The 12236-nt window shown below is 43.6% G+C and overlaps 1 protein-coding gene across 4 annotated transcripts in view; it reads right to left on the bottom strand.

The window, feature by feature from the left end:
* Positions 1 to 12236, bottom strand: part of LOC134949143 (kelch-like protein 13) — a 191416-nt gene that overhangs the window by 93476 nt on the left and 85704 nt on the right. The window contains exons 1-2 of one of the 4 annotated variants that reach the window (XM_063937549.1): positions 10497 to 10541; positions 9876 to 9988 (exon numbers count right to left, since the gene is read on the bottom strand). The exons of 1 other annotated variant lie outside the window; for it this stretch is intronic. In XM_063937549.1, coding sequence (XP_063793619.1) covers positions 9876 to 9973 — 98 coding nt within the window. In that variant the 5' untranslated portion in view covers positions 9974 to 9988; positions 10497 to 10541. Of the gene's footprint in view, positions 1 to 9875; positions 10195 to 10496; positions 10890 to 12236 lie in introns of those variants that run through there. 2 more of the 4 variants (XM_063937551.1, XM_063937550.1) reach the window with 2 other exon arrangements.

Consider the following 12236-nt stretch of genomic DNA (forward strand, 5'->3'; position numbering starts at 1 on the left):
ATAGGAAGCTGGAAAAATATCCTAAAAAGTATATACACACATACGGTGGTTATACTGCGACCAGCGATCGCCATCAGCCTGGAGATGCAGTGCTGGGTTGGCTTGGTCGGATTCCCTGACTGAAAATATTTTATTCATGTAGAGCATTTAATAGGATGCATTCTATATATATGTATGTGAGATGCACAGAGGGATATTTGCTCTCTGGCATCAAGATAAGTGCGTTGTCCATATCTCCCAGAAGATGTCAGGGACACGACAGTGGTCAGGTGATACAGATCCCATACGGCAGATGGAAGTATTGCTGTATAAAGGGAAGGAGTTATTTGGGGGTCGGTCCATCGGACCTGGGGACCACAGCAACAGCTGGGAAATCCAACCTTTTTTACCCCAAGTTACATCTCAGCTAAAAAAGACACCGTCTTTTCAGCCTCAATCTTTCCTTTCCCATGAGGGCATGCAGGCAAAAGGCCAGTCATATCTGCCCAGACATAGAGGTAAGGGAAGTAGACTGCAGCAGGCAGCCCTTTCCCAGGAAAAGAAGCCCTCCACCGCGTCTGCCAAGTCCTCAGCATGACGCTGGGGCCGTGCAAGCGGACTCAAGGTGGGGGGGTAGTCTCAAGAGTCTCAGGGCGCAGTGGGATCACTCGCAAGTTGACCCCTAGATCGTACGAGTATTATCCCAGGGGTAAAGATTGGAGAGTCGAGACATCTTCTCCTCGCAGGTTCCTGAAGTCTGCTTTACCAACGGCTCCCTCCGACAGGGAGGCAGCATTGGAAACAATTCACAAGCGGTATATCCAGCAGGTGATAATCAAAGTACCCCTCCTACGACAAGGAAAAGGGTATTATTTTTCCACACTATATTGTGGTACTGAAGCCAGACGGCTTGGTGACACATAGTCTAAATCTAAAATGTTTTGAACACTTACATAAAAGGTTCAAATCGAGATAAAGTCACTCAGAGCAGTGATAGCGAACCGGAAAAAAGGGGACTATATGGTGTCCCTGGACATCAAGGATTACCTCCATGTCCAAATTTTGTCCTTCTCATCAAGGGTACCTCTGGTTCGTGGTACAGAACTGTCAATATCAGTTTCAGACGATGCCGTTTGAATTATCCACGGCACCCCGGGCCTTTTTACCAAGGTAATGGCCGAAAAGATGTTTCTTCAAAGAAAAAAGGCATCTAAATTATCCCTTACTTGCACGACCTAAAAAGGGCAAGTTCCAGAGAACAGTTGGAGGTCGGAAGAGCACTATCTAAAGTAGTTCTTCGACGGCACGACTGGATTCTAAATATTCCAAGAATCGCAGCTGTTTTCCGACGATACGTCTGCTGTTCCTAGGGATGATTCTGGACACGGTTCAGAAAAAGGTTTTTCTTCCCGAGGAAAAAGCCAAGGAGTTATCCGACCTGTCAGGAACCTCCTAAAACCAGGAAAGGTGTCTGTACATCAATGCACAAGAGTCCTGGGAAAAATGGTGGCTTTTTACGAAGCAATTCCATTCGGCAGATTCCATGCAAGAATTTTCCAAAGGGATCTGTTGGACAAATGGTCAGGGTCGCATCCTCAGATGCACCTGCGAATAACCCTGTCGCCAAGGACAAGGGTATATCTTCTGTGGTGGTTGCAAAAGGCTCATCTATTGGAGGGCCGCAGATTCGGCATACAGGATTTGATCCTGGTGACCACGGACGCCAGCCTGAGAGGTTGGGGAGCAGTCACACAAGGAAGAAACTTCCAGGGGGTATGGACGAACCTGGAAAAGTCTCTTCACATAAACATTCTGGTACTAAGAGCAATCTAAAATGCTCTAAGCCAGGCGGAACCACTCCTGCAAGGAAAACCGGTGTTGATTCAGTCGGACAACATCACGGCGGTCGCCCATGTAAACAGACAGGGCGGCACAAGAAGCAGGAGTGCAATGGCAGAAGCTGCCAAGATTCTTCGCTGGGCGGAGAATCACGTAATAGCACTGTCAGCAGTGTTCTTCCCGGGCGTGGACAACTGGGAAGCAGACTTCCTCAGCAGACACGATATTCACCCGGGAGAGGGGGGTCTTCATCCAGAAGTCTTCCACATGCTAATAAACTGTTGGGAAAGACCAATGGTAGACATGATGGCGTCTCGCCTCAACAAGAAACTGGACAAGTATTGCGCCAGGTCAAGAGATCCACAGGCAATAGCTGTGGACGCACTGGTAACACCTTGGGTGTACAAATCAGTATATGTGTTTCCTCCTCTGCCTCTCATACCAAAGGTATTGAAGATTATACGGTGAGGAGGAGTAAGAACAATACTAGTGGCTCCGGATTGGCCAAGAAGGACTTGGTACCCGGAACTTCAAGAGTTGGTCACGGACGACCCGTGCCCTCTACTTCTGAGAAGGGACCTGCTACAACAGGGTCCCTGTCTCTTTCAAGACTTACCGCGGCTGCGTTTGACGGCATGGCGGTTGAACGCCAGATCCTAAAAGGGAAAGGCATTCCAGAAGAAGTCATTCCTACCTTGATTAAGGCAAGGAAGGAAGTCACCGCGAAACATTATCACCGCATTTGGCGAAAATATGTCGCGTGGTGCGAGGATCGGAGTGTTCCGACGGAGGAATTTCAACTGGGTCGTTTCCTACATTTCCTACAATCAGGATTGTCTATGGGTCTCAAATTGAGATCTATTAAGGTTCAAATTTCGGCCCTGTCAATATTCTTCCAAAAAGAATTGGCCTCAGTTCCTGAGGTACAGACTTTTGTTAAAGGAGTACTGCATATACAGCCTCCTGTGGTGCCTCCGGTGGCACCGTGGGATCTAAATGTAGTTTTAGATTTCCTCAAATCCCATTGGTTTGAACCATTGAAAAAGGTGGATTTTAAATATCTCACATGGAAAGTGACTATGTTACTGGCCCTGGCTTCCGCCAGGAGAGTATCTAAATTGGCGGCTTTATCTTATAAAAGCCCTTATCTAATCTTCCATTCGGATAGGGCAGAACTGAGGACTCGTCCGCATTTTCTCCCTAAGGTGGTATCAGCGTTTCACCTGAACCAACCTATTGTGGTGCCTGCGGCCACTGGCGACTTGGAGGACTCCAAGTTGTTGGACGTTGTCAGAGCCTTAAAAATATACATTTCAAGGACGGCTGAAGTCAGAAAATCTGACTCGCTGTTGATACTATATGCACCCAACAAGTTGGGTGCCCCTGCTTCTAAGCAGACGATTGCTCGTTGGATTTGTAACACAATTCAACTTGCTCATTCTGTGGCAGGCCTGCCACAGCCTAAATCTGTTAAGGCCCATTCCACAAGGAAGGTGGGCTCATCTTGGGCGGCTGCCCGAGGGGTCTCGGCATTACAATTCTGTCGAGCAGCTACGTGGTCGGGGGAAAACACGTTTGTAAAATTCTACAAATTTGATACCCTGGCAAAAGAGGACTTGGAATTCTCTCATTCGGTGCTGCAGAGTCATCCGCACTCTCCCGCCCGTTTGGGAGCTTTGGTATAATCCCCATGGTCCTTTCAGGAACCCCAGCATCCACTTAGGACGATAGAGAAAATAAGAATTTACTTACCGATAATTCTATTTCTCGGAGTCCGTAGTGGATGCTGGGCGCCCATCCCAAGTGCGGATTATCTGCAATACTGTACATAGTTATTGTTAACAAATTCGGGTTATATTGTTAAGGAGCCATCTTTAAGAGGCTCTTTCTGTTATCATACTGTTAACTGGGTTTAGATCACAAGTTGTACGGTGTGATTGGTGTGGCTGGTATGAGTCTTACCCGGGATTCAAATTGCCTCCCTTATTGTGTACGCTCGTCCGGGCACAGTACCTAACTGGAGTCTGGAGGAGGGTCATAGGGGGAGGAGCCAGTGCACACCACCTGATCTGGTAAAAGCTTTACTTTTTTGTGCCCTGTCTCCTGCGGAGCCGCTGTTCCCCATGGTCCTTTCAGGAACCCCAGCATCCACTACGGACTCCGAGAAATAGAATTATCGGTAAGTAAATTCTTATTATAAAGAAGGCAATTTGGGATTGGTGCTTGTAAAATCGATACACGTTCTGAGGATAGAATAATGAATCACTACCACCACTATATAACAGCTGAATTAGCGTCAGTCCAGTCTGGAGTATTCAGGTTTATGTAGACATGCCAAGGGAATGTTACAGCTACAAGTAATCTCCGAGATACAATTTTTGTTGCTCACAAGACTGAAAGGGGTTATAAGGCTATTTCCAAACAATTTGAAGTCATTCTACAGTAAGATTTACAAATGGAGAAAGTTGAACGCAGTTGCCAATCTTCCCGTGTTGGTGTGCCAGACCGTATGATGCGCTCAGAAATCATGGAGAGCCAAGAACATCCTTGTGTGCCTGAATACAGTAAATATTATAATTCAGGAGCCTACAATCAAAAGACAAACCAGAAAAAATACAAACGAACAGGTAGTACTTAAATGTTAGCGTATCCCAATTCAAACTTATCACATTCACAGAGCCCTGACGTTAATCTACATCTCTAGTTCTAATCTTATCTCCCTTCACACTCCCGTCTGATTCACTCCTCAAATGCATACCGCCTCTCCTCTCAATTGATTACTTCCTCCCTCCAAGATTTTGCCTGTGCTGTTCCCTAGCGCTAGAACTCTTTCAGTCAGACACGCCACAAAACTTCAAAATGGACTCTCAAGAACCATCTCTTTATTAAATCCATCCTACTCGCATCCTATCCCAAGCTTCTTGCTCACTGTCTATCCCCTCTGTACCACCCCTATCTTACCCTCCCCTTTAGACTGTAAGCCTTGACAGGCAGGACCCTCTTCCCTCATGTGCTTTTCCCTCACTTATACCATAATTTCCTACCCACTGCCGACAACAGACCCTAACCCTTGGGTTCTGCCACCCTGCTGTCTACTTGAGTATTATGACAGCTGACGCAGTAATGTTTATTCATCATGTCCGTGTTCTGCAATGTTCTGTACTGTAAGTCACTTTTTTCTTGTTTTGTTAACGCGGATACTGTTCATGTACTTTGTAAGGCGCTGCGGACTCCTTGTTATATAAAGGATAATAATCCATGAGCTAGTTTCTTATCGGTTATCTATTTTGTTAAAACAACACTAAAGTACAAATGAAATTGGTTATACCAAATATACTGCACTACCACTTAGGAAAACTCTTCCCTAAAGTGCCCTCTCTCCATATCTTCCGCTCCCCCCTTTATTACAAAAGGGTATATTCAATAAGAGTCGGATCCTTTCCAACATGCATTTGTCGGAATGGATCCGACAACCCCTATTCAATAGAGTGGCCAAATCAGACTGTCAGACTTGAGCCTAATCCTGCTGTCTGATTTGGCCGGTGTACGTGCGGCTGTCAGCAGCTCCCAGTGTGTGAGAACACAGGGAGCTGCTGGAGCCACACATCACAGCCGCACTACAGGGAGAGAGGTGCCTGGCTGGGAGACGGCCATCAAGGTACCTGCCAGCCCCGCCACACTGCTCCCCATAGCCTGACGTCCCACTCCCAGTCTCCTCACCACAATCTGACTTTTTAAAAGTCGGATTGAGATGGTCAGAAAGGGGGCCAAAACCTGTCGGATTGCGCCCCGTTTGCGATAGAATCATGCGGATCGGCGGCTATTCCGCCGATCCACGTGTTTTTCGACAAGTCTGGAATTCCTGATTTGTCGGAAAAAAACCTGCCCATATTGAATAGGTTGGAACCCCTTCCGGACGAAATCGGTCGGAAGCTGCCGTCTTTCAGACAATACGGCAACTTTTCGAAAGCTATTGAATACACCCCTTATATCTGAAAATGTTGTTAAAATGTTGCGGAATGGGGGCACTCGAGTTCAGTTCCCCCTGGCCTTTGGCAGGGAAGGAGCCCTGGAAAAACAACTGCAATAGGCTCTCTTAGGACACAGTACATTTATAACAATGAAACGTATTTAATAGGTTGCTAACTGAAATCCATTAGATGTATTTATTAATGTTCATTCAATGTGGAAATGTTCCATTTATTTATTATGGTGTACTGATTTTACTCAATAACCTGCAGTACACACTTGTCCATTCCCCTGCACCAACCAGCTGATCTCAGTCATGCAAGAATCAAGAATACAGTATAACAAAGGTATTTACAGACATACACAGAGGTGCTGCAGCATTAAGACAAAAAACTGTACCTGTTATTTACAGTAGCTGCCTGCCATAAAGCAGTTTTTAGGGTAATTGTTGCCCAATAAGAATTTCTATGTTAAAAGTCCCAACTTAAGACAATTTAAAACATGTAATAGTGTTCTGTGTAAAGCAGTTTTTAAATATTCTGAAACAGGTTTTTCCCCAGTGTGGCATCTTGACAGTTTGACATGCATACACAAACGGGTGTGGTTCATCAAATCGACAGTATCTAGGTCGACAATGTTTAGGTCGACCACTATAGGTCGACAGTCACTAGGTCGACATGGATGGAAGGTCGACAGGGTTGCTAGGTCGACATGTGCTAGGTCGACAGGTCTAAAGGACGACATGAGTAATTTTTTTTTTTTTGGGTGTCGTTTTCTTCGTAGAGTGACCGGGATCCCAAATTAGTGCACCGCGTCCCCTCGCATGGCTCGCTTCGCTCGCCATGCTTCGGGCATGGTGCCTTCGCTCCGCTACCGCTTCGCTCGGCACACTTTACCGGTCCAATCGTAGTCCACGTGGATCGTTAAGTATGAAAAAATTAAAAAAAAAAAAAAAAAAAATGTGAAAAACTCATGTTGACCTTTAGACCTGTCGACCTAGCACATGTCGACCTAGAAACCCTGTCGACCTTCCATCCATGTCGACCTAGTCACTGTCGACCTATAGTGGTCGACCTAAACATTGTCGACCTAGATACTGTCGATCTTCAGACCGGATCTCACACAAACACATAATACAAGATACAAGGACACTGCCTGCCTTCAACTGCCAGGAACTTGTACTTCACATTCGGGTAGCTCGGGACTAACCCATTCAAGTGATTGAAGCAAATGTTTTTTCAGCTAAGAACAGTGCACACAAATCAAGAGAAATTAAATTGGGTCATAACCAGGACAGAGAGAGAAATTATAAAATGTACATGGCCACAAGCCGAATCGCTTTAGAGAAATCAGGTCATGGACGCTCAAAACACGAAAGGCATACATTGTTGGGGGTGCATTTCAAAAGAAATCCTCTAATAAACAGAGACAAAGACAAGAGAGACTGACTGGGATCCCTAAACATAAGCCTAGAACATTATTGTTACAGAACTATTAATGTTCATTAGTAAGTATTCAGCACCAAGTGAAGTGTACGTTGCATTTGGGTATGAAGTGGAGCTAATTATGGGGATGGGAGTATTTAGAACAGGGCTGGCCAAACCGGTCCTCAGGATCTACCAACAGTTCATGTTTTCCAGGCCTCCTGGAGATCTGTAGAATTGTCAGTTAGGAATGAATGCAGCACATCTTAATTAGTAATGACTACACCTGTGCACCAGCTAGGTGGTCTGGAAAATGTGTACTGTTGGTAGATCTCGAGGACTGGTTTGGCCAGCCCTGATTTAGAACATAAATAATTTGTTACTTTTTAAACACAAGCACCCACTTCGCCCACCCTCTTTTCTTTCTTCCTTCCAACAACTGCTTTTAGAAACAATCAGCTAAGAAAACATGTGGCGTATTCTGGTGCACAAGGAAACAGGCCAGTTTGTGTATAATCATCATCCCTGGACGTTTGACAACCGTTTTGTTACACCCATGTCACCCAAATGGTCATTTCTTGCTCAATGTCAAACAGCAGTGTTTGCTACTAATGCCATTATAAAAGTAGCGGAACACAGTGCCACAAAAGCTATGAACAGAACAAATGACACCTGGTCCTTATCACCCAAGGTTACTTGAAGTCTGTTGCTTCTGGTTGTTCTTATTTGGTCATATGCCAGGAATGGTTCAACATCATCTTTTTGCCCAACCTATTGTGCACTACCAGCTAATAAAAGTATAAAAAAAAATTTATTTGGTGCTGGTATTTTCAAATTGCTATTTATTTTCCATGCAAATATACCTGATAAAACGTACTTCACGCTGAATATGAAAGGAAGGGAATAATAGTAAGATCAAAAGTGAACTATGGGTCCTAGATTGGGCTTTAGACTTTAAAAAAAAAAAAAAACAGCACAGAAAGCGGAGTATTGTAACAGAGTTGACACGATATCCTATAATACTAATCAAAAAAACTACACAGAACACTATCAGTATATAAACTTTCATCTTCTACAGATGAACATAGGACTGAGCGCAGTACAATTACCTGTCTATAAATCAAAAAAACTTGCCTGAAAAACACAGATACACTATTTATAAAAGAAAAAAAATAATTTGAATTTATTTTTTCACAATTTTGGGAGATGATAATGTGCATAAGCCCACCTGAGGAAAGTACACCATCAATGCAAGGTGACACAGATGGCAGCTGTGTGCTACACAAGAAAATGCATCACCTGCAGCAAAGATTTTGTCTTTTACATTTACTAGACCACTTGGCCTTTGACATCCAAAATAGACACAATCAGCACTCAAAGCGTTAAATAATGACCCCCCCAAAATGCCTTATATTTAGATATATTTCTATACAGCACTTTCTTTTATGAACAATTTAATACCAAAGAATCATTGTCAGAAAGAAGCCTCTCTGTACAGTGGTATACAATGAAACCTCTATAGCATCCATTTTAACCCCTGTTACAGACAGATCAGCCAGCACCTTAATCTGATTCCTCTGTTGCCATAACAATTTCAGGAGTCCTTGATGATGTAAATCTAGAAGAGCATTTTATAAACCACACAACGGTTTCTTCAATAACTCAATGACTGCTTCAGACAGAATGGAAAATAAAAATTGGGCAATTTTCTTCATTTTGTCCTAGCACGGTGGTGGAGGTCCTCATCATGGAAGGGCCCAGAGCTAATTCAGGAAGTCCACAGAGAGGGGAGATGAAGAAATGGAGGTATGAGCGAGGCTTGCAGCAGTCTCAGACACATGAGAGAAAGAACTTGGTTGCTTTAATATCACCGTAGCAGAATTACTCTAGTCAATGAGAACAGTTGTCCTTTGCATCGGATAATGGCAGTTGAGGCAGTTTTAAAATAAATCACTAACACGCGGATTAGTAAATTAGTTGATACATTTTTAACAATTCAAAATTAAATAAAAATAGCTTACCAATTAGCCAAGACAAGAAGCTGCTTAAAGGGTACAATGGACATAGGCGGAAACCGAAAGCACAATTTTATAATGTATAAACTACATACACATACATGCTATGCATTACACACATGTAAGAAGGTATAGGAACCAACAACCTCACCACGTCTTATAAATCATGATTAAACATGATTTATGAAGGTTTATTGGCACAGGACACAAACTGGACACATCATTGGTCAAACATTAGAAGTTATGGTTTGCCAAAATAAACAAAACCCATAAATAGAAATGTATTACAGCCGTCCACCTTACACAAACTGATACACCAGGAGCTGTTGTTTAGGGAAACTTACAAAGACCACTAATCTTAAGGCTGGACCTTTTTTCAATGCAGAATACCCAATAGCATAAGAAAACATATACTGACAATATTTAAAAAGGCATACCCAATAGTGATAGAGAACTGATACAAATTTAAGGGTAAAAAAAATAAAGTGTATCGGCGGGATTTCCCCCCCCCCCCCTCCCCAGAAATATATGCAGTTTGCTACATTTTTATCTGGAACTTTGATCTGCAAAATGCTAGTGGTGCCTTTTGCAGAGAGGGTATTCTCTTGAATGAAAGCCCGCCTTCGGTATCTTCATGTCTCTCACTTACATGTATGCTGGAGAAAGTAGCGATGACCTGGATGTTTTAAGCACGGGAACGGGAAATTTCCAGATAGCAGGAGAGCTGGTTTTCCATTTCAATGGCATGTTGTCACCACGGTACTACAATAACAGTAAACAGCGTTTCCATAACAGACTACCAACTAGGACTTCCATCCCACACACTACTGACATCGCAGGGGCTGCTGCTGATCTGCACACAAGCAAATGACTCTGCCAATGCCCTCAAACCGATGCTTCCAATCGGTAAAATAGGGTTGCCAGGCATCGCCTTTTAAATCCTCTTGTCCCCTAAAGCGATATGATGAGTGTATCGTTCTACCTCAACAATAGTGCCACCTCGTTAGGGAAGCGTTGACTGCAGTGGATAGTAGAGAGGGGAGAAAGGAAGAAGAAAAAAAAAAAAGAAGAAAAACTGCACTGCACACAGCAGTACAATGCAGCGTTATTTCTGTGCCGCTACAATTATCACATGCAAATAAAAATCGGATTTCTAATGGAATTCTGCTTAGGACACTGCAGCACTTTTATTAAGCACATGAAGCTTTAGCTTGATGCCTTATCCAGTACAGAGGGTGGGAGAAGGGGATTTGCATAAAATAAAACATACCTACTCAGAATACACTTGTCATCCTCTGAACATTCTTCCTTTGAGCTGCAACAATACAAATGGGATATAAATCTCAGCATAGCCTTAGGCCAGGGCTAGTGAGTGATCAGTGGCTAAATTCAGCAGCCTGTTTTCCTCTGGAGCTAGCTCTGGTCAAACAATGCAAGAGTGCCATAATGAAGGGGGAGAGAAAACAACAAAAAAAATAGCAGTCCATTTAATCCTTCATTGGGACGGAAACATGCAAAGATGAAGGGCTGTACATTTCTGCTAAGCGTACAGCTGTGATGGCTCTCATTTCCCTAGTCTTTTGCCACATGCTGAAAAAGCAAAATCTTCTACGGCTAACATGCTGTCGATTCTGGGATATCTCTGTCTTCTGCAGTAGAGAAGCGTGCTCCTAATAGCAGTCCTTGTAGGGACGTTATCAACAATCTAATTGAATGCTCACCCCTCCTCCCGAACAGATCAGGAATTGCCTAAAGTACAGACAGGGAAGCCAGGCATGCAGGTGTCCGTATGGGGCCACTCTGCAGGTCTCTATTCTGTTTGCTGACCTCCAGAGGCTGCCGAGTAACAGAAGATGTTAAACCAGTAGCAGCAGATAAACAGCAATTCAGCCTCTTCATCAGGAAGGGATGGGGGGGGTGCCAGCTAATCGCCAAACAAAAGGCCCCCAGATTAATTACATTACACCTCATGCATGTCCTGCACTACAACCCATATTCAGTGAGCTATTTTTTTTATGTTAAGGCAGTAAAGACATCTGCTGTAATATTATGAATAAGCAGGTCTTTACAGTATACAGTATAGGTATGTCATTGGTGAAGCGTTTCTATCTATGTACTGCATTCCTCATAAATAAAATAGACAAACAATAAAAATAAAAAACAACAACTAGTGATAATCTTGCTGGCTGCTCTCCGACACCTACACTAATATTGCAGTTATTAGACAGATTAGTACGAGTGACTCAGACACACACGAAAAAAAAATGCAAATGAGCTATTTTAATTGGATTTTCACAGAACATCTCAGATGTATAATGAACATTCAGTAGCAGTTTTACAATAGATCCATAATGAAGCTTAGGAAATAATTCCGACTCCAAGCATGTGCAATATATAAGGAACAATGCACTTCCCACTGTATATTATGCGGCTGTTACTGGAAGTCACAGAGGAGTCCCTGACCATGGAATATACACGGCTGTTGGCCAAGTGCTTTCGTGCAGGTCATGGAAATCTTAGGTGACGTCCATTATTTACAACTGGAGGGAAATGTTTCCCTAAGAAAAGGAATAAAATTAGTTTATACATATATTAAAGCCAACGTGTGTTAGTCAAGAGTACAGGAGAACATCAAGAAAGTTCTACCCGTCTGCTATTGCCAGTCAAGGGTAAGGAAAGAACTTCTTGCTGAAAGATGGATAGGTGCAGGCATAGCTCCTAAAACCCTACACACACAAAAACCTGACACAGAGAAGCCTGGAGTCATTTTAGTTTAAGGAAGAGTACACATTAGGAGGATGTCGGACAATTTGTTGTCTCGGAACAACAAATAGTTGTGGCCGGAGAGACCCCCAGCCCACGTGGACAATGGCCGCTGCAGCACTGAAGGGGTTAACCCCTAGTGCCCGGCGCCATGTTGCGGACAATAGGCGCTTGGCATCACTGTTAAATGTACTTACGGCGCTGGGCGCAGACTGTTTAAAAATATGTGTAATGATGTGTCTTAACA

This window comes from Pseudophryne corroboree, chromosome 8 (genome assembly GCF_028390025.1).
Source record: "Pseudophryne corroboree isolate aPseCor3 chromosome 8, aPseCor3.hap2, whole genome shotgun sequence".
NCBI classification, from domain to species: domain Eukaryota; kingdom Metazoa; phylum Chordata; class Amphibia; order Anura; family Myobatrachidae; genus Pseudophryne; species Pseudophryne corroboree.